At 47.8% G+C, this 24,956-nt stretch overlaps 2 protein-coding genes across 5 annotated transcripts; both read right to left on the reverse strand.

Moving 5' to 3' along the window:
• Positions 1 to 7,239: 7,239 nt before the first annotated feature.
• On the reverse strand, positions 7,240 to 18,023 carry LOC131186872 (ammonium transporter Rh type B-B-like). 4 transcript variants are annotated; one of them, XR_009152426.1, is made up of 10 exons: positions 17,723 to 18,023; positions 15,164 to 15,350; positions 13,870 to 14,020; positions 11,968 to 12,115; positions 11,389 to 11,555; positions 10,703 to 10,840; positions 10,361 to 10,494; positions 10,100 to 10,217; positions 8,836 to 8,909; positions 7,240 to 8,166 (listed from the first exon to the last, which is right to left on the reverse strand). XR_009152426.1 is itself a non-coding variant. In XM_058160823.1 (10 exons), exons 1-10 carry the CDS (start codon positions 17,910 to 17,912, stop codon positions 8,086 to 8,088), a joined length of 1,392 nt encoding a protein of 463 aa, XP_058016806.1. In that variant the 5' UTR covers positions 17,913 to 18,023; the 3' UTR covers positions 7,240 to 8,085. The 4 variants fall into 4 exon arrangements, 2 of the variants coding, with proteins under 2 accessions (XP_058016806.1, XP_058016807.1); XM_058160823.1 differs by having other exon boundaries at positions 10,096 to 10,217; XM_058160824.1 differs by lacking the exon at positions 17,723 to 18,023 and adding an exon at positions 16,021 to 16,041 and having other exon boundaries at positions 10,096 to 10,217.
• Positions 18,024 to 18,702: 679 nt separating this feature from the next.
• Positions 18,703 to 19,582, reverse strand: LOC131186843 (uncharacterized). The gene has a single exon (XM_058160770.1). The coding sequence runs from the start codon at positions 19,580 to 19,582 to the stop codon at positions 18,725 to 18,727; it is 858 nt and encodes a 285-aa protein (XP_058016753.1). The 3' UTR covers positions 18,703 to 18,724.
• Positions 19,583 to 24,956: the final 5,374 nt, after the last annotated feature.

The raw sequence follows: 24,956 nt of genomic DNA on the forward strand, positions 1-24,956 counted from the left end.
ACCTGATTCAAATAACTGATGGCCCTACACACATTGGGGGTGGCACACTGGACTTGATTTATATCTCTGGACAGTGGTTTAATGATCTGGAATTAGGAGATTTAGTGACGGAACCTGTGTCATGGTCAGATCATTTTCTCCTTCGCTTGGAATTTCGGACCGCCGCTCACCACCGCAGGGAGATGGAACCAATGCGTTGGTTCCGTCCCAGGCGCCTGATGGACCCCGAGAGGTTCTTGACGGAGCTTGGGCCGTTTCCTGAGGATCTTGCCCACGGCACGGCTGAAGAACTAGTAGCTGCCTGGGAACAGGCCGCGGCTGGGGCTTTGGACCGTGTCGTGTCTTTGCGGCCTCTGACCCGGCGTAGATCTCAATTGGCTCCTTGGTTTTCTGAGGAGCTGAGAGAGATGAAATGCCGGAGAAGACGCCTAGAGAGTACCTGGAGGTCTAGCTGTTCTGAGACTGATCGGACACTAGTTAGGTCTTTTTCTAAGACCTACCTAGTGGCACTGAGGGAGGCGAAACGTTCTTACGTTTCCACCATCATTGCGTCGGCAGATAACCGCCCGGCCGCCCTGTTTCGGGTGACCCACTCTCTCCTTCATCAGGGACGTGCTGAGGAGTTTAACCGTTATCTATACGATAAAATCGTTCAGCTTCGGGATAGTTTAGACCAAAATTGCGATGATCCAAACGAGATTACGGAGACGCGTCTTCTTGAGGTTATTTGGGATGAGTTTGATGCTGTGGCTCTCGAGGACGTGGACAGGTTACTGGGGAGGCTACATGTGACCACATGTTTACTGGACCCGTGTCCCTCCTGGTTAGTGCTGGCCACATGGGAGGTGACATGAGGCTGGCTCCAGGGAATTATAAATGCTTCGTTGTTGGAAGGGGTTTTCCCCGCCGCCTTGAAAGAGGCGGTGGTGAGACCCCTCCTCAAGAAGCCTTCCCTGGACCCAGCTATTTTAGGAAATTATCGTCCAGTCTCTAACCTTCGCTTTGTGGTGAAGGTTGTTGAGAGTGTGGTGGCATGGCAGCTCCCCCGGTACCTGGATGAAGCTGTCTATCTAGACCCGTTCCAGTCCGGCTTCCGGTCCAGACATAGCACGGAGACAACTTTGGTCGCGTTGGTGGATGACCTCTGGAGGGCCAGGGATAGGGGTTGTTCCTCTGCCCTGGTCCTGTTAGATCTCTCGGCGGCTTTTGATACCATCAACCATGGTATCTTGCTTCACCGGTTGGAGAGTTTGGGAGTGGGAGGCACCGTTTATTGGTGGTTCTCCTCCTATCTCTCTGACCGGATGCAGACGGTGTTGACAGGGGGGCAGAGATCGACCGTGAGGCGCCTTACTTGTGGGGTGCCTCAGGAGTCGATTCTCTCGCCTCTCCTGTTCAACATCTATATGAAGCCGCTGGGCGAGGTCATCAGTGGCTTCGGGGTGAGTTACTATCTGTACGCTGATGACACGCAGCTGTACTTTTCCACCCTGGGCCACCCCAACGAAGCTGTCGAAGTGCTGTCCAGTGCCTGGAAGCCGTACGGGTCTGGATGGGGAGAAACAGGCTCAAGCTCAATCCCTCCAAGACGGAGTGGCTGTGTATGCCGGCACCCCGGTACAGTCAGCTGCAACTGCAGCTGACTGTTGGGGGCGAGTCATTGGCCCCAATGGAAAGGGTGCGCAACTTGGGTGTTCTCCTGGATGGACGACTGTCGTTTGAAGATTATTTGGCGGCCGTCTCCAGGAGAGCTTTTTACCAGGTGCGCCTGGTCCACCAGTTGCGCCCCTTCCTTGACCGGGATGCCTTATGCACGGTCACTCACGCTCTTGTCACTTCTCGTTTGGATTATTGCAATGCTCTCTACATGGGGCTTCCCCTGAAGTGCACCCGGAGGCTTCAGTTAGTTCAGAATGCAGCTGCGCGGGTGATTGAGGGAGCCCCACGCTGCTCCCACGTAACACCGCTCCTGTGCAGTCTGCACTGGCTTCCTGTGGTCTTTCGGGTGCGCTTTAAGGTTTTGGTTACCACCTTTAACCATGGCCTGAGTACTTACGGGACCACCTGCTGTTACCTTATGCCTCCCACCGACCTGTATGCTCACACAGAGAGGGTCTTCTCAGGGTGCCGTCTGCCAAGCAATGTCGGCTGGTGGCCCCCAGGGGAAGGGCCTTCTCTGTAGGAGCTCCTACCCTTTGGAACGAACTTCCTCATGGTTTGCACCAATTACCCGACCTTCGGACCTTTCGCCGTGAGCTGAAAACGCATTTGTTTATTCAAGCGGGACTGGCTTAAATTTTTAATCCTAAACTTTTAATTCTATTTTTTTTTTATTACTTTTTTCCAACAAACAAAAAAGAAAATACATTATTACACCCTTGTGCTATACATAAAAAAAAAGGAAGATTTGGGTCTTCGGATATGTCCTCATGATTGCCAAAATCCACGTTCTCGAGGTACAGGTACCGAAGCATCCAATTTTCCAAGCGCATAGTCCACGAATGGTTCCAAGTCTTCCAGAAAATATCTTCTTTATACACACCACTTCTAATTTTAATATCACATGTCATTTTATCATTTATGGCTAATTTCCACATTTCAGAATTCCACTCTTCTATTCTAAAAATCACATCTAATTTCCAATATCTAGCTATTATAATTCTACCTATTATAATCATAATAATCATAATCCCTGGACCCAGCTGTTTTAGGGAACTACCGGCCAGTCTCCAATCTTCACTTCTCGGCGAAGGTTGTTGAGAGTGTGGTGGCATGTCAGCTACCCCAGTACCTGGGGTACCTGGATGAAGCTGTCTATCTAGACCCGTTCCAGTCCGGCTTCCGGCCCGGATACAGTACGGAGACAGCTTTGGTCGCACTGGTGGATGATCTCTGGAGGGCCAGGGATAGGGGTTATTCCTCTGCCCTGGTCCTATTAGACCTCTCAGCGGCTTTTGATACCATTGACCATGGTATCCTGCTGCGCCGGTTGGAGGGGTTGGGAGTGGGAGGCACCGTTTATCGGTGGTTCTCCTCCACTCTCTGATCGGACGCAGACGGTGTTGACAGGGGGCAGAGATCGACCCAAGGTGCCTCATGTGGGGCCGCAGGGTCACTCTCACCCTCCTGTTCAACATCTATATGAAGCCGCTGGTGAGATCATCAGTGGCTTTTATACCACTGTCTGATGACCCAGCTGTACTTTTCCACCCAGTGAAGCTGTCATGCTGTTGTCTGGGCCGTTTCTGGATAAACAGGCTCAAACTTAATCCTCCAAGACGGAGTGGCTGTGGATGCCGGCACCGGCACAGTCAGCTGCAGATGCGGCTGTCTGGGGTGAATCATTGGCCCCGATGGAAAGGTACGAATCGTGCTCCTGGATGGTCGGTTGTCCTTGAAGACCATTTCACTCTCCAGGAGAGCATTTTACCAGGTTCGCCTCCGCCAGCCTTCCTGGACCGGGATGCCTTATGCACAGTCATGCTGGACGAAGAGCACTCAGAACACGGCGCAGGTTATTGAGGAGCGTGATAACACCAGACTGCACTGGCTACCTGTTGTTTTGCGTATGGTTACCACCTTTAAAGCGCCCATGGCTTAGGAGGCTATCTCACGGGACCATCTACTGCCGGCTTCTATCTCCCATCGTCCGACAGAGAGGGACTTCCTTAATTACCAACAATAATATAGTTTCCACTCTCAATATTATTACTTTCCCATCATTTCAAATATCATTTTCTCCAATTGTTGCCAAAACTTTTTAACCTTGTCACATTTACACCACATATGTTCATAAGTCCCCAATTCCATCTCACATCTCCAACATTTTTTACTAATTTTTTTATCCATTTGTGACAATCTTACTGGAGTCAAATACCATTTCCAAACAACTTTATAATTATGCTCTTTAATCCTTATAGATAAAGTTCTCATAATTCTACTATTCCAATTCACATTCCAATCTGACTCTGGTATTTCAATATTAAGATCTTTTTCCCAATTTGTCCTCATCACTCTTTGTAATTTTTCATCAGAATTTATAATCTTATAAACCCTACTAACGAGTCCCTTTAGCCCAATTTCATCTTTCATAATCCGAGATACTAAATATTCAAATTCAGTTTCACATCTATTTATCAAGTAATTTTCCCTTAATTTTTTTGTCCATTTTTCTATCTGTATTTTTTCAAACCAACTTAACCCTAATTTTTCAATAATTTCTTTATTCCTCCTTTCATGTTCCATAACTTTTATCCAATCTCTAATAATTTCTATATTTTCCTCTTTAATCACTTCATTATGTTTTATATTATTTTTAATCGGCCAATTTCCAATTGTCTGCCCCCAAAAGATTATATCCGAATTAAAATTTTAACAAATTTATTCCACATTTTTACTTAATCCTTTAACCAATAACTTCTAATTACACATTTTAAATTTGCTTTATCTAAAACCACCTTGATCCAAATTTCTCTATATCCCTTAACTCTAAGTCTCTCCAATAGTTATCTTCACCTTTAAATATTTTTACCACTATCCGGATACCATACGCACAATAATAATTAAATAATTTGGGGATTCCTAATCCACCTTCCCTTTGATTTTGATACCACATTTTCTTCACTAATCTAGGTCTTTTGCCACCATTACAAAATTTGTCCAATTTTTTCTGGTATCCTTCAATATCTTTCTCTGTCAAATTTAGCGGTAGCATCTCGAATAAAAAGTTGAACTTGGGCAACAACATCATCTTTCACATTGCAATTCTACCAAACCAAGACAACTTTAACATTTTATATTTGTCTATCTTCTTCTCAATTTCATTAATCGCCACATCATAATTAAGTTTTTTCAATTCTTTAACCTTGAGTGAAAGCACTATACCCAAATATTTCAATGTATTTTTAATCCTTATCCCAAATTGCTCTTGCATATTCTCACACCCATTACCATTACTATCCATCAATAATTCTGACTTTGACCAATTTACTTTCAGACCTGTCATTTCCTCAAATTCTTTCAAATGCTTATATATCTTTTCAGGTCTTTCTCTACATTTTCAAAATAATTAAAGTATCATCCATACAAATTTATCTTATACCCTTATATCCTTCTAATTCTTCATCTTTTCTATCATTTTGTCAAAATTTCCATAGCTAATAAAATAATGTTGGGGACAAGGGACATCCTTGTCTCGTACCTGCTTCTAATTTTATCTCTTCAGTTAATATTCCATTCACCTTCACTCTTGCACTGCTTTTTTGGTACAATTTTGAAATAACATGTATAAACTTATTACCAAAACCTAAAGCCTCCACAATTACTTTAATAGTTTCCCATTGTACGGAATCAAAAGCTTTAAAAATATCCAATGATACTATACCAATTTTATCACCGTTATATTCAGCTACATCTATAATATTTAATACTCTTCTGACAATATCACTCATGTATCTACCCTTCACAAAACCTACTTGGTTGTAACTTATATATCTATCTATAAATCTATTTAATCTATTACTTATAATAGCAGTAAATATCTTTGCATCCTGATTAATTAAAGAAATGGGCCAATAGGACTCAATCCTTTCTAAATCTTTATCTGGCTTAGGAATTAGGGATATCACCGTTCTATTCCATGACGAAGGTACTTCTCCACCATGTAATATTCCATTGAATAATTTTTGCAATCTTGGTATTATTAATTCTTTAAATTCTTTATAAAACTCAATAGGTAATCCATCCTCACCTGGAGCTTTCCCTAATTTTAATTTTTGTATTATTCCATTAATCTCATCTTGTGTTATATCTTCTTCCATCAATTCCTTATATGTTTGATCAATTTTCACCACATACTTTTCTAAATAGCTTTGCAATTTTCCCCGATTAATTGGTTTCTTTGTATATAAATTCTGAAAAAAATTTCTAACCACTTCACATTTCTCTAATTTTTTATAACATCTTATACCTCTGTCATCTATCAAAGCTCCAATTTCTCTCTTCTCTCTTTTATTTTTCGCCATCTTTGCCAATAACTTAGAATTTCTATTACTAAATTCAAAAAAATTCCTATTTAAATATCTCAAATTTCTTTTTACTCTGTATCCTCTTCTATCATTTTATTTCTTAAAATATTAAGCTCCTGAAGAATTTTTTTTTCTTTAGTAAGCAAAAATTGATTTTCCAATTCTTTAATCTGGTTTTTATCTCTTTCCATTTTAGTCTTATAATTTTTATATTTCCTACTTGATAATTTAATACCCTCCCCTCTAAACACCGCTTTCATCGCATCCCAAACAATTTCAAATTTAACCTCCCCGTTATCATTTAATCTCCAACTTTCCTCCAATTTTTTAAGTATCCATTTTTTATCCTTTTCATTTTTATACAGTTTCTCCTCATATCTCCAATAGCTTCTTTTTTTCTCAAAATTAAAATCTAAATCCACCATAACTTCTGCATGATCAGAATCTTTAAAAATTCCCACATCTACCTTATCCACATTATTCAACAAATCTTTAGAAAGAAAAATATAATCAATTCTAGAATATGTATTATATATCTTAGAGAAAAAAGTATATACTCTTTCAATTCCTTTGACCTCTCTCCACACATCCACCATGCCGTTTCGAAGCATCCACGTATTTAAAATCCCCATTTTATTTGCTCCTCCACAGCGGGTGGGGTTAGTACTGTCTATTTTATCTCTGATTAAATTAAAATCCCCAGCCACAATTACTTTCCCTACACTTTCATTCTCCAAAATTTTTGTTATTTTTTCAAGAAATTCTCTTTGTTTTTCATTCGGTAAATATAAATTAACAAGTGTTGTTTAGAATTAAAAGTTTAATTTAACACTTGTTAAACTTTTAATTCTAAACAATTTTAATCGGGGTTATTATTTATAAATTTTATGGGTTTTTAAATTTGACTGTTTTAATTTTGGCCATTTATGGATTATGTTTGTTTTAAGGTTTTGTTTTAATTGTACATTGTGTTGTTTTTATACTTTGGCTGTACACCACCCTGAGTCCTTCGGGAGAAGGGCGGTATAAAAATCTAAATAAATAAATAAATAAATAAATAAATAAATAAATAAATAAATAAATAAATAAATAAATAAATATTTAGTTGTATTTCTGATTTACATTATGGCATTTATGTTGGGAAGCAAATAGGATTCTGTAGGTGTTTAGGGTTCCAAATAACACCCCTAATGAAAAACTCCGAGGCTTGAAATTCCTCAAAGCTAACTTTTATTAGAGACGTCATATTAGCACATCTGGGAAAACCGGAATCTGAAAGCTTCCAAAAGAAAGTTCAAGATCCTGCCCACATCTCTCCTATGTCCACCACAGCTCCAATCAGATCTTTCTTGAACAGAAGACATCCTCCAATTTCTTCTTTGCACAGCTGCCGGACACCATGGCCTTCAACTTCTATAGAGAATTTTGTTATGGCTAAATCTACGCCACTCTCGCAATCCCCCCCTCCCAACTTCCCACGGTAGGATTGTGGCAGGCCTGGACCCTGAAGGCACAAAGGTAATATGGCATGACAGTAGGGTGGTTGTGAAAGAAAACACATTTACTTTAAAAAGAACATCGGCTCCTGTTGGCCTTGGGATATTTTTTAGTAGTTGATGGCACAATTCTAGGACCCATGAAATAATCATGTGGAAGATGGTGCTTCTGACCAGTGGTGGGTTTCTACTGGTTTACCCTGGTTTGGGAGAACCGGTAGTGGCAGTGACGGGAGGCTCCGCCCACCCACCTGGACATCATCATGGACATTCTGCACATGCGCAGAAGTTCTGCGCGTGAGTGAAGCGAGCGCATGCACGTGCTCACACTTCCAAACCGGTAGTGAAGGTAAGTGGAATCCACTACCGCTTCTGACCCTGTGCACCTGAGTCATTGCAAACCATCTTCCAGGCAGACTCCAATTGTGGAAGGAGCTGCTCCTCCCGCATCAGATTCCTCCTTGCTTTTTTCCAGACAATACATGACTGTCTGGACTGATTGCTTTCTTGAATGTTGGTGGTGATGGTGATGAGGGTGATGTGAGCATCCCCAGCCAACTCTGTCAGGCATGGGGGTCTTTGTCCGCCTCCTCCGTGCTCAGAGCTTCCATGACCTGGAAGCCATCATGATGTTCCTCAGGTACCTATGCGAGGCCAAAAGGAGAGGGACTGAGAAAAGGGTCCCCACCCGTCCCCCCATTTTCTCTGTCCTCCATGCTGACGTATGATGGTCTCAGGCAGCCTGCAAGCATTCAAGTTCTTTTGATTCCAGCTTTTGGTATTTCCCAAAGGAACCAGAACCAGGATGTCTTTGGCCCTCCAGAGGTTGAGCTGACCCTTCCAGCCTAACATTGACCTAACATCTCACCTCAGCAGGACCAGAGGCCTCCCACCCAGCCATTCCGCATGTCCACCATTTTCCCTTTCTCTACTAACTTGAATCGTGTGGCTGTGTTTGCACACAAATTGAGATTAACGAAAGAATAGGTGTAAGCAAAGCTTATTCACATTCTGCTCCTGCAATGAGCTCAGACTATGAACAGAATCATAATTTCCCCAGTCTCATTCTAAGCAGTCTAGTATGTGTGAACTGAGCTCCTGTGTTTCATTCTGGGATTGCTGGTGCTGGCTAAACTACTTGGGCTGGGATTGGGTTGGTGGTGTCCCTTCCACTGAGGTCCCAGAGGCAAGGCAGGCTATAAAGCTCAATCAGTCAATCAATCAATTGCCCCCACCCCATCTCAGGGGAATTTGATGCATTTGATGCAGGTTAAACGGCAGCTGGCTTTGACCCTGAGGAAGCCTTCAAATACCTCCCAATAGATTTGATCCTCGAAGCAGAGAGCGTCTGGGGGCATCGCAAGGCTTCCCATCTTCAGGATGGCCCCTAAAAAGAGAGAGAGAGCAGTCAGAAGGAGCAGGGGATCTGCAACTGGAATCCCACTTCAAAATCAGATTGGCCCACCCATTCACACCTGCAGGGATCGACTACAGACCCTGTCAGTCCAAGAAATTGGCTGAGGGGGTCCAGAAGAAGAGCCTTTTCTCTTGTGGCTTGTCTTTTGGAACATCAGCCAGCTCAAGGTGAGATGCACCCTTCCCTCTTAGCCTCCCAAAATTGCCTTAAAACCTGTCTCTGGTTTTGGCTCTCTTGGGAGTGACCCATGGTTAGTGGACTCCCACCTCCATCCCCATCTAGGTTGTTGTGACTCCGGCCCTTGAGCCTGTTCTCATGGAGGAGAGTGACTCGGAGAGTGAGGGAGAGAAGCCAGCAAGACCCTCCTCACTGGCAGCACCCCAAGTTCCAGCTGAAGGCCAGGAGGAGGAGCTGACAAGGGCTCCCTTTCCTGCACCCTCCTCCTCCCTGGCAACGTCTCAAGTCCCAGCTGCTGACGATCAATCCTGGATTGATCCGAGGCAGCAACATAAAGATAAGCATGCGCAACAGAGGAAAAGGTGTGGCAGGCTCAGAGATTGCTGAGTCACTGAGCCACACCCCACAGGGTATAAAAGTGGGTGGAGCTGCCATGTGGTCCTTGTGACGGACAAAAAAGCTACCAAGGGTGCACTGCAGCTCAGTTGTTGGAGGGTTAAAGGACTTTGTCAGTGAGTTTTGGCAACGGATCATGGACACGAGATAAGGGACTCAGAACTTGGCAGGCCTTTGCACGGTCACTGCCAAGTATTTCCTCAATTGAAGAAAATCAGGTCTGTAGCAAATAAAAAGGCTGGAAGACACGCGTCTTGCGTTTGCTCTGTGAAGTGGGGAGGGAGACAGAACACAGGTATTGCTTCCTACTTTATCCAATTTTTGTTAATGTTATCTGGTTTATGGTTTTTATATTCTTGTTTTTATGATGTTGTAAGCTGCCCAGATGATAGTCAGATGGATGGCATATACATTCCATGAATAAATAAAAATGTCAGGGCTGCTTCTCAAGCTCCTTGCAGAGCTTCAGGTCTGGAGCCAGCATCTCACTCCCTTCCAAGGTTGCATGAAACTCCCAAGCAGAAAAAGTTCCCTGTGCGTGAAACGAGCTTCAGGATTGCTTGCCTCCCCCACCCCCACTCACCCACCAGGCTGCCACCGACTGTGGCCATGCCCAGGGAGACCAGCAGGCCCAGCAACTGGAAGAGGCTCTGTCTGATGGAGGTCCGCTGCCCAGAGGCCACAAGGGGGAAGACGTCAGCCATTCTGTAGGAGCAAGACGATCCCAGTGAGCCAGCACAGCCTGGCAGATCCCAACCGCCTGGGCAAAGCCTCTTTTGGGAAGAGAGGGAAGCAACTGTCCCTCCCAGTCCTAACCCTCTGCCTCCCCCCCACCCCGTGGCACTCACCCCTCTCCATAGGTATCCGGGGTTGCCAGAGCGGCCACCAGAGCACCAAGGAGGGCACCGAGCAAGCCGGGCAACCCATGCAGGTTGTGTATTCCGCAGGTATCCTGGATTTTCAGCCTGGCAGCCAGGATGGGCTGGGCAAGAGAGAGAAAGAAGGCCCTGCACTTTGGGGTAGGAAGCCTCTTGGCCATGCTGAGAACTGGCCCTCCTTCTCGCCTGGCTGGCACCCTGCCCATCTCCCCTTCTGGGCTCTGCTGCTGAATCGGCTCCTTTGGAAGACAAGGCTCTTGTAGGAGACCCCAAGGGGCTGTAGGCAAAGCTCGGGTTGGGCATTTGGCCTACCGTGAGGAACTTGAAGCCGAGGGTGGCCACCAGGCCAGCCACGCACCCAGCGATCAGGGCCCCAAAGGGAGTCAGTGCCATCTCGGCCGAAGTGCCAACAATCACTCCGCCAGCTAGAGCGGCATTCTGGATGTGAACCTGGGGGAGGTGGGGAGAGAAGAAAGTGATCCCGGAATTGGGGCAGGAATTCCAATTTCATTTTGCATACATTTAACTTAAAATTAAATTCCATTCAATTAATGATCAAGTACAGTATTAAAAAAAACAAAATGGGAAAGTTGGAGAGAGGATTACTACATAGGTATGTTCACTGTCTGGAATTTTATATATATAAAAAGCTGGAATAAAATACTGATGATGCTCCCTGTAGTTAATGGCCCCTTGCCTCAACTTGGATTTGGAGACAACATTTGGAGGGGCTCAGGAGCCCACCCTGGGCCTGCCGGAAACCTGGCCTAGGATTTCTGCAGTGGCTCCTTTGAGTGACCCGCAGAAAACATCGGTTAATGTAATGGAAGAGCTCCCCCAATTCAGCTTTTAAAACAGAGGAGCTGCTGCAGAATCTGGCCAAGCAAGGCACACAAATCCCTGGCTTCAGTGATTCTGTAGTCCTGCCTCCCAACTTCTGGGGGTACAAACCAGACCCTTCCTCCGAGAGCAGTGGACCTTCTCTGGAGCTGCCTCACCATGTCCAGCTGGCCTCCGCGGTTCACCAGGGCAGAGATGGCAAAGGTGGTGAGGGTGCTGGACGCCAGGGAGAAGTAGGTGTTCATCACTGTCCGCTGCTGGTCGTCCCCGTGGGCGGTCACTGCCGAGTTGAAGCTGGGCCAGAAGACCCACAGGAAGAGCGTGCCTGCCGGGGACACGGGGAGCCATGATTTCTGCCCCCCCCCTTTCAAAAGGAACAAAGCAGCCCTTCCACTTAAGTCTCCTCCAGTTTCCAAGAGTGGCTCACAGGTTAATAAATGTGTGCACTGCCCAGGGATGGGCAGGGATGGCTGTGGGTCTTCCTCGGATTTTTATTGGACAATTGCTAAAAATCAGCAATATTTTTAAATGGGTATACCTAGACACTCCAACCTGACCTCCGAGTGAGTTTGAAAGATAATTCTAAAGCTAGAAAGTTCCAGCCGCTTCTACCAAACCCGTAAAGAGACCTGCCTAGCCCTGCCCCCTTGGCATCCTTGCTCCGCCCACAGGAGCCTTTCCGGATTTAGCTTCTCTCCTAAAGGCGCAAAGCCCAGCCGCCCCTTTGGAAGCCTCACCAATCATAGCAAAGAGGTCCGAGTGGTAGGCGGAGCCTTCCCGCTGCCGGCTCTTGTCCAGGTGGGGTCGAAAAAGAACGCGGGACACCATCAGCCCAAAGTAGGCCCCGAAAGTGTGGATGGTCATAGAGCCGCCGGCATCCTTCACCTGAGCCACATGAGGGAAACACTGTAGGAGGGTGGCTTCTACAGCGCTGCAACACCAGAGAGGTGGCCAGCGTAGTTTTCAGCACCAACAACTTTTAAAAGTCTTTTAAAACCCTCTACCTCCTTCAAGGCAGCTCCCAGGATTGCAATCAATCTTTATTCCAACAATTCTCTATTTGGAGATGTGTTAATTTATTTATTTCAATTATTTATGGAGCTGTCCATCTCACAGCAATGGTTCTCAGTGCAACCCATGTCCCCCTGGTAAAAAAAAAAAAACACCCCAGAAACCAAAAGCCGCATCCCCACACAGCTCACCAAACCTCTTGAGCCAAAGGAAAGGGCCCAGGCTAAGAGGGCCCAGTGAGATCTATTGAAGGAGCACCAGGTATGAAGACTGGAGTCTGCCTGACGCTTGGAAGGAGGCCATCCTGGGTCCCAGGCACAGGGAAATGGGGACCAGAGCGAAGACTCAATAGCAGGGGTGAAATGCTCCCGGTTCTGACCGGATCGCCCGATCCAGTAGTGATGGCAGCGGGTGGTTCGGAGAACCGGTAGCAAAAATCCCTGCCCCCCCCCCCCCCCCCCGTGCCCAGCTAAACCATGCAATCATCAGAGGTTTTTGTTTTTTTTTACTTTTGGTGGAAGAGGTTGTAGAAAAAATGCTTTTAAAAGGCTCCTCTGGCGATCCCAGCTAAGTTGCCTGATCATCAGAGGCTTTTAAAAGCATTTTTACAACCTCTTCGGCCATAGAAGTTGGCCATGAACACCCAGTCACATTAACGCCCCCCACCACAGCAAGCCACGCCCACAGAACCAGTAGTAACAAATTTTACATTTCACCGCTGCTCAATAGGTCAGAAGACACAGGAGTACCAGGAGACCCCCTTTCACTGGGTAACATGGGTGGGTGGGGGAGAGGGAGACGTTCTTTGGGGCTGAGGATCATTGTCACAAGTCAAGGACAGGGAGCCAAAGCTCTGCCAATCAGAATGCGTTCATACGAATGGGTTCATACAACTGTTTAGGTCCCCCACTCAAAAAGATGGGATTGCAATCAGTGGGGGGTGGGATATGGGAATCAGGAGTGTGGCACTTTATGTAACTAACTGATGGGATCTGACATTGAGTTGCAAGATGGAGGAGTAAAGAGCAACATCAGCCTTGAATTGTTCCAGTGGCGCCGAGTGGCCCTACCGAATTCTTTGCAGCAGGTATCAGAAAATTACACAGAAGGTGCTTTAGTCCAGCAAGATTCTGTCTATTTATGCCAAAAAGCAGTAAAGAAACTGCTTTCAGAATTTCCTGCGTCGTTCTTAGTTTCCCATGCCTGACATATTACATAATCTGGGTTCAGGGTCTAAATCAGAGGTGGGTTTCAGCAGGTTCTGACCAGTTCTGGAGAACCGGTAGCGGAAATTTTGAGTAGTTCAGAGAACTGGTACTAAAAATTCTGACTGGCCCCGCCCCCATCTATTCTCTGCCTCCCGGGTCCCAGCTGATCAGAAGGAAATGGGGATTTTGCACTAACTTTCCTCTGGAGTGGGGAGGGAATGGAGAATTTACAATATCCTCCCCCTGCCACGCCCACCAAGCCACACCCACCAAGCCACACCCACAGAACCGATAGTAAAAATCTGGTCTAAATGGCTGTGCGAACCCAGCTTCTATGTGACTTTGGATTACAGTCTCTCTGCCCTGTGCTCATCCCATCCCAAGGAGTGAGGGATAAGCCCCCCGCAGGGAGCAATTCACCTGAAGGAGGCTGAGCAAGACATACTCGTTGATACCAAAGAGGGTGACTTCCAGCCCAGCCATCAGCAACAACTGAACAGGGCTGGTCTTGCCCAGCAGTGCCCCAAAGGAAATGAGGATGGACCCGGCACAGAAGTCCGCGTTGATCATGCTGCCAAGAAGACAGAAGTGGGGGGGGGGAGAAAAGGCTAGCAGGAGATTTCCCATCTCCCCCATTCATCTTGGCTGTGTTTAAATAAGGATTTCCGAAGAGCCTGCACTTAAAATGCTTGAAACTACCATCACTCCCTATGGGGAGGTTGCCGGATGACTCCCCCAGCCTGTCAACTCAAAGCCTCCCTCCCTGCAGGAGAAAAGGACACCTTCCTACACAAAAGGCTGCCCAGGCTGAGCTGGAGACAAAGGCAACAATAGGACAGGCTGAAGCCAGAGGTTGCCAGGGTGGGCCGTGCCGGCTTTGGGTCCAATGGAGCAGGACACGGCAGGAGAATATGGGGAAGCACAGAGAGACTGACAAATGCACAAGACCCCTCCCCACATCCCTCCGCCTGGCTGAAGCCCCTCACTGCTCTCAAAGTCCAGTCGGGGGCAGCTCTGAGATCAAGATGGCAGGCAACGGGCAGGGCAAAAGAATTTTGAATCCAACCTCTGAGTTACCATCTACTATCAACTAGAGCAGTGATAGCGAACATTTTTGGCCCCTGTGCCCAAATTGGAATATGTGCGTGTGCACATGCCGGAAACTGCAGGTCTTTGGGTTTCTGGCACTCCAGCGCATGCAAAGACCAGCTGGCCAGCAGGCATGTGCGTGCCGGAAACCAGAAGAGCAGCTCGCAATGGTGCACATGCCCACAGAGAGGGATCTGCATGCCAGAGGTTCGCCATCATGGAACTAGAGGTTTCAGGGAGTCCCTTCATGAGCTGCTGACTGCCTCCACACCTCTTACTAAGCTTGCTTGATTTTGATGTTGGTTGCTAGTGCCCCACCTTAATTGCATTGGTGTCTGAAGGGTGGTCAAAAAAATTCAGATGTGGAGCTTTAGTGGCACACTTGATTTTTTTTATTCAACCATACCCTGCAAATACGCTAACTGCCAGTCTGTGTCTGGAGAGGGAGAGTTCTTCAAGTCCTCAAGAAATGAGGATGGAATTGGGAGGTTGAGTTGAGTGACCCAACTGCCGAGGGATGTGCCAGCCCCCACTCAGCTCCATCTTCCCGTCCTTCTGCCGCCTCTGCTTAAGCTAAAGCCACCTCTTTTGGGGGGCTCAAGGACGCCAAGCCTTGCTTGCTCACCTTTCTATTCCCACATGGATTTTGCCATTGTGGAAGGTGTGGAAAAATCCCTGGATGAGGATAGACCACTGGAGGGCAAAGGCGGCGATCAGAAAATTGAAAGCCACCCCACCGAAGCTGTAGCGTTTCAGGAAGGTCATCAGGAAGCCAAAGCCAAGGAAAATCATGACGTGGACGTCTTGGAAGCCTGCAGGAGGGGAAGGAGCCAGGTAAGCAGGGGACAAGAAGAAAGGCTCCAGGGTCTCCATGCTGAGGGGCTGCCAGCACCGGCTGAGCCTGGTCCGACAAGTCAAACTTCTCCCTGACTTCCAGCTAATCACCTGCTCAGCTTTACCTCTTCAGCCTTTACCAAGGTTGAAATGGACAGGGCGGCAGCTGCATAATTGGGTTCAAAAAGTGACCTCATTTGATCAGGCTGATAAGAGCGAATGTGCGTATCAGCTGTATGGCAGAGCCTGTAAATGGCTCAGCAGGTGAGATTGTGCTGCAGCTGCTCTTGGCCAGCTGAGCACAGTCCCATCTCAGGGGTGCTGTTGCTGCAGTGGCGGGTAGCAGTTATGGCCTTTGGGATGGGATGGCTCCTCCTTGGTTGAACCCTAAACCCGGCTTACATGCAATCAGGTTTTAGAACTCCTAATACATTCAGGAATTAGCAATGGCTGAGGCCGAATTATTGATGGTCTGAAAGAAATGAGGTTTTGTTTAGGTAGAGCAGCATTTCTCAACCTTGGGAACTTGAAGATGTGTGGACTTCAGCTCCCAGAATTCCGCAGGCACCATGGCTGGCTGGGGAATTCTGGAGCCAAGTCCCCAGATCTTGAAGTTGCCAAGATTAAGAAACCTGGGTAACTCCTCACCACTTGCATCTCTGCTGCTCAGGGCTAGGCTGCCTTCCAGGGGAAGAGCTGGGGGGTCCTGGAGGACAATTCAGGGGAGATGGCGGTGCAGAGGGCAGCAGCTGTGGATTGAAAAGAAAAATGCTAATCTTAAACCATTCATACCATTTGCTCCAGATTATATAATAATCTGTCTCTTCTTCCGCTTTAATTTCTTTTGTTAACTTGTCCAAGATTAGAAATAAAGGAACAAAATAAAGGGGAGAAATTAGAATTGTACAATATGTAAATAATAGATATATAAGAATGTAGAAAAGTAAAGTTATTAGTATTAAATAATTTAATGTAAATTTAAAAAATGGGATAAGAAAGAAAATAAAACAATCAATGAGAAATGGGGGGAAAGGTATAAAACCGAAAGAAGACCACTAAGAAATGTTGTTTAAAAATAGGAGATATTTATATGTTGTATGACTGTGTATCACAATAAAATAAATAATTTTTTTTTTAAAAAGTGCTGACAGTTGCAAAAGGGACAAATGGCCAGGCGGCTCAGGTGTGTCCTCAAGAAGAAATGGGCGTCCAAACTGGGGCACCAGGTAATCAGCTCCTGGATCTTTTCCCCACAAGATCTGCTGGCCTCTCTATAGTGGGGCTGAATAAATCTGTGGAAGATGTCTTGCAGGCACAGCGTGGGGAAGGGGCAACCTCTCTCTGGCTCTCACTGCCCACCAGGAGAAGCAAAACCTCCCACAGTGGAAGCTGGACCCAACACGGCTATTTGGCATACTGGGGCACCCAGAGCCCCAGGGACAGACCCAGAGGGGAAAAGAGTGCCGTGTCCTTCTGGGAGAGGCTGGGTAGGACCAGCTGGATTCCCAGCTAGGAAGAATGGATCCAGCTGGGCCCAAAACTGGCCCAGGCATGCTGGGCTGGGACCACAAGCTCTGGGACCCCGATGGCTGAAAAAGGCAAAGGTGGGTGTGTAGGCGGGGGGGGGGGAGGGGGGGAATCAGCTTCTCAGCCACCCGTTTTGTGAGTGTGCTCATGACCTGATCAAATCATGGCTCCGTTGGCCTTTGGGAATCTTGTCGCTCGTTAATGCTGGAGATCCTAAGGCAGCTTCTCTGTCTCAGTCTTTTCTTCCTGCAGGGTCTTTACAAAAATGGTGCCACCAAATTTAGCTGTTTTTTTTAAAGAGTGCATAAACACATCCATAAACTGTCAGTGCCTCCCCCAAAGTTAAGGAAGGTTATGGGTGGAGACCACCAGGTGGGACTGGGAAATTGTGGAAGTCGTCTGGAGGAAATCAAAGGCAAACAAGAAGCCAGGACTTAACCAGGTTCTGCACTCAAAGATACCATTCAAAAAGCATCTTGAGGAAATGGTAACTTCCACAATTGCCTGGGGCAAGAGGATAATTTATCACAGATGCTGCTTTGGACGTACAGAGAATAAGAAGGGATCCACATAGAATTTCCAAAGCTTTGATTTCCTCCCGCCCCGCCCCCCCCGCCCTCCAGAAACCAAACTGAAGCAAGAAGTCTGGAAAGTAGACAGAGAGCATTTGGGGGAAGGGTCCTGGCTCATCCTAGGCAGGAGGGGCACCATGCCACAGATTTGGCAAAGAGGGGGCGTTTTCCTGGGCCCTTGTTCCTCCTGTGCTCCCAGCTTGGACCTGGCACCCTGGCAGGAGGGCATCTCCTGTGCGGGAGATACTCACTTGGGTAGCGTGGGTAGAATTCGTTGTCCAGAGGGCCTTTGCTGTGCAACTGCATCTCCTCGTGCCACAGCCGGGGGCTGGTGTGGCTGTCATACTGGACGAAAAAGGCAAACAGGAGGACTGTGGCCAGCTGCAGGAGAGCGCAGAGCAGGGGCAGCTTCACTCTCAGGTTGGTGGGGTGGCCTGACATGGTGGGAGAGCTGTACAGGGGAGAGCCAGCTGGGAGTACACCAGGAAGAGCAGCCGCCAAGCGAGTGAATGCCCGGCTTTCCTGGGCACTCTTTGGAGGAAGAGAGGGGGAGGAGGCTCCCTCCACAGCTGTTTGCTCACTGCTCACCCTGGCCCAGGCATGCTGGGCTGGGACCACAAGCTCTGGGACCCCGATGGCTGAAAAAGGCAAAGGTGGGTGTGTAGGCGGGGGAGGGGAATCAGCTTCTCAGCCACCCGTTTTGTGAGTGTGCTCATGACCTGATCAAATCATGGCTCCGTTGGCCTTTGGGAATCTTGTCGCTCGTTAATGCTGGAGATCCTAAGGCAGCTTCTCTGTCTCAGTCTTTTCTTCCTGCAGGGTCTTTACAAAAATGGTGCCACCAAATTTAGCTGTTTTTTTTAAAGAGTGCATAAACACATCCATAAACTGTCAGTGCCTCCCCCAAAGTTAAGGAAGGTTATGGGTGGAGACCACCAGGTGGGACTGGGAAATTGTGGAAGTCGTCTGGAGGAAATCAAAGGCAAACAAGAAGCCAGGACTTAACCAGGTTCTGCACTCAAAGATACCATTCAAAAAGCATCTTGAGGAAATGGTAACTTCCACAATTGCCTGGGGCAAGAGGATAATTTATCACAGATGCTGCTTTGGACGTACAGAGAATAAGAAGGGATCCACATAGAATTTCCAAAGCTTTGATTTCCTCCCGCCCCGCCCCCCCCGCCCTCCAGAAACCAAACTGAAGCAAGAAGTCTGGAAAGTAGACAGAGAGCATTTGGGGGAAGGGTCCTGGCTCATCCTAGGCAGGAGGGGCACCATGCCACAGATTTGGCAAAGAGGGGGCGTTTTCCTGGGCCCTTGTTCCTCCTGTGCTCCCAGCTTGGACCTGGCACCCTGGCAGGAGGGCATCTCCTGTGCGGGAGATACTCACTTGGGTAGCGTGGGTAGAATTCGTTGTCCAGAGGGCCTTTGCTGTGCAACTGCATCTCCTCGTGCCACAGCCGGGGGCTGGTGTGGCTGTCATACTGGACGAAAAAGGCAAACAGGAGGACTGTGGCCAGCTGCAGGAGAGCGCAGAGCAGGGGCAGCTTCACTCTCAGGTTGGTGGGGTGGCCTGACATGGTGGGAGAGCTGTACAGGGGAGAGCCAGCTGGGAGTACACCAGGAAGAGCAGCCGCCAAGCGAGTGAATGCCCGGCTTTCCTGGGCACTCTTTGGAGGAAGAGAGGGGGAGGAGGCTCCCTCCACAGCTGTTTGCTCACTGCTCACCCTGGCCCGGAGCCACCTGCAGTGAGGCAGGGCTGGCTGGGGAAGGGTGGGGCCAGCAGGGAGGCGGAGTGGCAGGTGCGTCCCAGCCAGGTGAGGGAAAGCTGGCTTTTGCAAAAAGGCAAAGGAAGCAGGTTGGCCGTGGCATCCCAGTCGTGCAATTGGGGGACTCCCTCTTTGAACCCAAGTGGTCCTGAAGGAAGGTTGTCCCTGCAGATACAAAGAAGGACTTGGAGATACTTCCCCAGTCTGGATTGTGCCAATTTGCTCCCCATAGCATCCCTCTCCTGGGGGCCCTGGGTGTTTTGTCAGGGAGGAGCAGGGCAGGAAGTTGCCAAGAGAAACAGCCTGGAGCCCTTTTCCAAAAACCAGTCCCAGCTTGTCCATGGAGAGAAAACAACCACAAAGGCTTCCTTTTGAGAGAAGAGAAGTGGGCTGGCCAAGGAGCCCTTCCCTCGCTGCCCCCACCCCACCGAACAGCCACCATGCATCAGTTTCTGACATTAGTGTGGTCCCTGGTCTCCACAACAGCCTCAGTTTTCACCCATGTTGCCCGGTGGGAAGGCTCCAATGAGGCTCTGCCAATCTCCAGCAGTGCCAACCATGTCAGCCAAGGAGTCCCCCCCCCCATCCTCAGAGGGGGCAAAAGCAGCCGGAGCCAGCCAAGATTTGGTCTTCGACTGCAACATGTGGGGCTCCTTCTTGCCCCCAGCAGCCTCTCCTGCTTTGCTGAGCAGGAGGATGGCAGAGGGCCCTGGGGACATTGCCCCCTCCCCCAGGTTCCCTCACCACTGATCCCCAGACTTTTTCCTTGCTCCCATAGTGGGCAGATGCCGACTTTTGCCCTAGATTGGAAAGCAAAGGGCATCCAAGTAAAAGAAACGTGTTACACAGTTAATCATTAAGTGTGCCGCTGGGGTCTGTTTATCTTTATTCCTCATCTGTGATAGGTTGTTTCAAGGTTTTGCAATCTCTCCTTATGGTGGGCTCTGCTCCTGAGAGGCTCTGCCCACATGCCTGAGGGCCTTAGCACCCTTCCTGAGTTTGAGCCACTAGGCCCTGGGCAGAGCCTGGCAGGGCTAAGCTGTTGCCAATGGAAGAAGCCAAGGGAGGGGGCAGAAAGTCCCTCTCCACAGGTATCCCACTCATGTGAAAGGCCAGATAGTGATGCGGGGGGGGGGGGAGGTAATCTGGCAGAGGAGGCCAAGGGATCTCTCTGCCTTCCTAGAGTCCAGACCAGGATCCACCTTCGCGGGGGATGCCAAGGGCCTATTATTGATCCTACATTCATGTTGGCTTAAACCTTCTGCTCTTCCTGCAAATTAAGGGAAGATTTGCTCATCCTTTAAGCCTTGAAGTGGTTGTTGAATGTTTGCATAATTGCAATCTTTGCCCCCCAACTCAGAGACTCTCCACTGGCCCTTCTCAGAGTTTTGAGCCAGAATTTCTCAGGGCAAGAAGGTCCAATTTCATTGTGTTAGCTCTTCAGTCAAAGCAGTTAATAAGCACAAAGTACCAAAGTATTGTTGTGACTCCAGCCCCCGAACCTGGCCCCATGCCCGAAAGTGAATTAGAAAGTGAGGGGGAAGGGCCGGTAAGGCTTACCTCGGGAGCACCGATTCCTGTGGCTCAGCTCCAGGAGCCAGAACCAGACCAGTTGAAGGATGTAATGAGGCTGTCATCCCCTGATTCTTCCCTTCCCCAGGCTACACCTTCAGACCCAGCTGATAATAATAATCAAGCTTGGCTTGACCCGCGCTTTAGAAGATTAAAGAGGCATCGTCAACAAAAGGAAGGGTGGGGCAGGAGCCCCACCCCACAGAGCCTCATAAGGAGCTTTGGGACTGCTCTTACTCCACGGGAAGCAAAGTTTAGCTGATCCATTTCAAAAAGAGCTGAAAGTCTTGTTACGTGAGTCATTTGTTTGAACTTTGGCAGGCAGCTGCGATTTCTCTTCCAGGACTGATAAGAGCTGTGAATCCACTGGCTGAAGGCCAGCTCGTGGGTCTGAAGTGGGGAAGGAGACAGAACAGGTATCTTTTAAGAAACCAGTCCTATTTCAACAGGGATAAAAAATAGAATGAATCCCAACAACAGCAAAAAGACGGAGGTTTTCCAACTTGTTGGTGCAGTCACCCCCTTCAATTTCCAGTAGGAATCGTTTTCCTCACCAGAGGGGGAAAAACTGAGGAGGAGTCACCTCCAAAGGCCAAAGAAAATCTTCTTTTCTCAATTGAGGAAAGGCTAATAAAACCGCTTCCAGATAAAGTAATTTGCAGAGTCCCAAAGGCACGAGAAGAAACAGTTAGTTCTGCTTCTCAAATGTGGCACACGGGTTTCTTTCCTTCCCATTTAACCTCCCAACTCTTTTTAAATATCGCTGAGATTGAAACCATTAAAAAGGCTTCCTTAATTGGAGTAGTCTAAAGAAGAGGTCTCCAATCTTGGTCCCTTTAAGACTTGTGGATTTCAACTCCCAGACCAAAGCTGGCTGAGGAACTCTGGGAGTTGAAGTCCACAAGTCTTAAAGGGACCAAGGTCGGAGACCCCTGGTCTAAAGCTCACTGGCCCCATTTCTGCTTGGGGGTGGCTGACACCACATATTTGAGGCCAGAGAGCTGTACGGAACTAAGAAAGGCATGTGACAGACATTGATATATGTAGAAATGTGGGAGAAAGTTCCATCTGTGCTTACTGTGATCACAATTATACACATCAAATTCTATTTAGAAAGAGCCTGCAAAGTTTAAATTCTTCCCTCAGATTCAATATTTTCAATACAGCTGAGCTGAGAAAGAAGTCCAGCTCAGCCTGGACTCCTTCCTTTCTGCCAAGAGAACAGTTTGTCCAGGCCGAAGAGGAAAACTGGGAGGCTTTAACTTAGTGGAAATACCTGTAGCAGTTTAACAACTGCTTCTCATTAAGTGGACCCCATTGGCCAAAGGCTGTTTAAGAGTTTAGGAAGAGGACATCCAAGCAAGATACAGTATTGTGAAAAGAAACTGCTGCTCTCTGGACCGGCCTTAATAAGCTCCTCTTGGTAAAAGATGAGATTCAAAGGAAGTCCTTCCAGGGCCTTTGCAGGAAGCAGGCATGAGGGCAGGGTCTTCTTTCTGCCACCGGGATACAGCCCTGCCTTTGCCAGCTATGACATCTTGCCAAGAGTGTAACTGTCCCACAATCCCCACAATGGGGAAGGGCCGGCCCCCTCGTGCTTCTTTCAATGCTCCTAAGCGCTGAGGTTTTCACCAGGGCTTCTGACCTGGGCAAGATCCAGCAGGAAGGGAACGAGCAAAGAGCTGGCGAATGGGTTGATACGAGTCTCCTCTGAAAGTCCAGGGCAACAAGCCACCTTTTAGCCAGGTATTCCCCTGGGCAAACCTGGGCCAAAGTGAGCAGGAAAGAGAGGCGGTTTCTGATCCATCGTGTGGCAGTCACTATGGAGACCATGAGGCTGCCTTTTGCAGAGCAGGAACCCATCAGATGCACAGCAGCAGATGATGGACTCTCACACAAGCAACGGTTTGTTCACACTGGAGAGAACAAAGCGTCCCAGGCCTTGGTGCATCGTCACATGCGGCCACGACTATGCAACAATGGCCCGATTCTCCTAGCCCCACAGAGAGAGGGTGGCATGGGGTGTGGCATCCTTCCTCCCTTGCCCCCTTTTCAAGGGACCCTAACCCAGTATACGCACTTGCTATTCCTCATGGCTTTTTCTTATCTAGAGCAGTGAAGGTAGCCCTGGTCTTTAGATCCAGGAATTTTGCTACATTTCCTGCTGGAGTCCAGCCACAGAGGATGCAGCCTGGTCTGAAGGGGTATCTGGAGCCTTGAATTGGATGATCACCATTATCACCAGCCCTCTTCCTTCTTCTTTCTGCTGGCCACTGTCACCCCTTCGACAAACAAGGAACCAAAGCATGAATTCTATCACTACCTTTATTGGATGATTAAAATACAGTAACTGAATCTTGCAAGTCTGAAAGCTTCTCTCCCTCACTTGCTTTTACTTCCCAGGAACCGTGTGTGTCTGTGTGTGTGTGTGTGTGTGTGTGTGTGTGTGTGTGTGTTGCCTGGTTGTGTAGATAAGCCAGATGATACCCAGGAGCATCTTCTTGGCCACCACTAGAAACCAAATTTTGGATTAAGAAAAGCTTAATCTTAAAATAGATAGACCATCAGATTAGATGGTCCCCTACTGTTATCTGGCCAAGGAGGCAGAGGAGTGGACTAAGAGGATCAGGAGGAGGGAGGGAGGAAGTTATCTCCACAGAGAAGCAATCTATTGCTGAATTCCAGATATTTGGGAGGACCACTGCCTTTCCAGGATGCCTCTTCCTTCCTCAACCTGGCTGGCTGAGCCTCTAAGTCTCTCCTGCCTCTTGACAATCCACACAGAAGTATTTTCCATTCAGTGAATGTTAAATGGGGATTTCTCTGTATTTATGTTTGTGGGAGAACAGCCTTTTAAAACATTGTATAGAAAAAAATGAAAAGATTGCTATGGAACAAAGCTTAAAATTTATGCAAAGATGCAGGTGTGTCTAGTTTAATGCAAAGAAGGACTAGGGGAGACATGATAGCAGTCTTCCCATATCTCAGGGGCTGCCCCAAAGAAGAGGGAGTCAAGCTATTCTCCAAAGCACCTGAGGGTAGAACAAGAAGCAATGGGTGGAAACTAATCAAGGAGAGAAGCAGCTTAGAACTAAGGAGAAATTTCCTGACAGTTAGAACAATGAATCAGTGAAACAACTTGCCTCCAGAAGTTGTAAATGCTCCAACACTGGAAGTTTTTAAGATGATGTTGGATAACCATTTACCTGAAGTGGTGTAGGGTTTCCTGCCTAAGCAGGGGGTTGGACTAGAAGACCTTCAAGGTCCCTTCCAACTCTGTTATTCTATTCTAGGTACATTATAGAAGCTTTCTTGAGCTCTGAGAAACAAATGTTCTTGACTTTGTTTTCTCACTCACAGATTGCAACTCCTGGCAATTGGCTACCTAAACAGGAAGATTTTAAAAAGGCCAGAAGTGCACCAAGAGATGAGTTGGATCCACATTAGAGGAACCTTCCACTGGATTCCAGGGGTTCAAATCACCCTTGGAGTCCTGCATCATTTTGAGCACCACACTTTAAAAAAAACAGGGAGAAGCTGAATGAGGGGACCCCCCCTCCCAAGAGCACAAAAATAATGGAAAGCCAGCCTTGGAAGGAGGCTCCAAGGGGGTGACGGTTTGCAAAAGGGAAGACAGAGAGGAGAGAAACCTCTAAAGAGATATTGAATGGGAGAACAGGAGAAGGGCCAAAAGGGGGGTTTTTAAATTCCCACCCAAATGATGGACACGAGCTGGCCTGGGCAATGGAAAGGTGCCAGATTCTGTGACATTAGGTGTCTGAATGCTGAGGCTCAAGGAAAATAGCTTCTGTAGTTGGGAGCAGAAAGTGGCTGAAGCTGGTGCATTATGGGAAACTCTCTGGGGCTTTCAACATCCCTGCACTGGTCCTTGGTCTTGTAGATCCCCAGCCCAGCACCAGAAGGGTGTTGATAGTTTGTCTGAATTATTCTTCCATAAAGGCAGGCTTGTTTGCTGGGTGTTGCCCTGTTTGCCAGGCCAAACAATGGGGAGCTGTTTCCTCTCCTTTGTTTTCGTGTATCTGTGGTGCTGGGGGTGTAAGTGACAACACACAGAGAGATGCAGATGCAAGGCGAGCAAGAGCAGAAGGATGAGAGGCCCGGCTCTTCTCAGGGTCTGAGCTTC

This window comes from Ahaetulla prasina, chromosome 17 (assembly GCF_028640845.1).
Source record: "Ahaetulla prasina isolate Xishuangbanna chromosome 17, ASM2864084v1, whole genome shotgun sequence".
Classification (NCBI taxonomy): Eukaryota; Metazoa; Chordata; class Lepidosauria; order Squamata; family Colubridae; genus Ahaetulla; species Ahaetulla prasina.

Coding starts and splice junctions, on each gene's coding strand:
- LOC131186843 (XM_058160770.1), bottom strand. CDS start 19,582: ATGGACAAGCTGGGACTGGTTTTTGGAAAAGGGCTCCAGGCTGTTTCT.
- LOC131186872 (XM_058160823.1), bottom strand. CDS start 17,912: ATGTCAGGCCACCCCACCAACCTGAGAGTGAAGCTGCCCCTGCTCTGC. Junction 11,556..11,967: donor GGACCTCTTTGCTATGATTG/GTGAGGCTTCCA, acceptor TGTCCCCGGCAG/GCACGCTCTTCCTGTGGGTC. Junction 10,495..10,702: donor TCGGCTTCAAGTTCCTCACG/GTAGGCCAAATG, acceptor TCTCTTGCCCAG/CCCATCCTGGCTGCCAGGCT.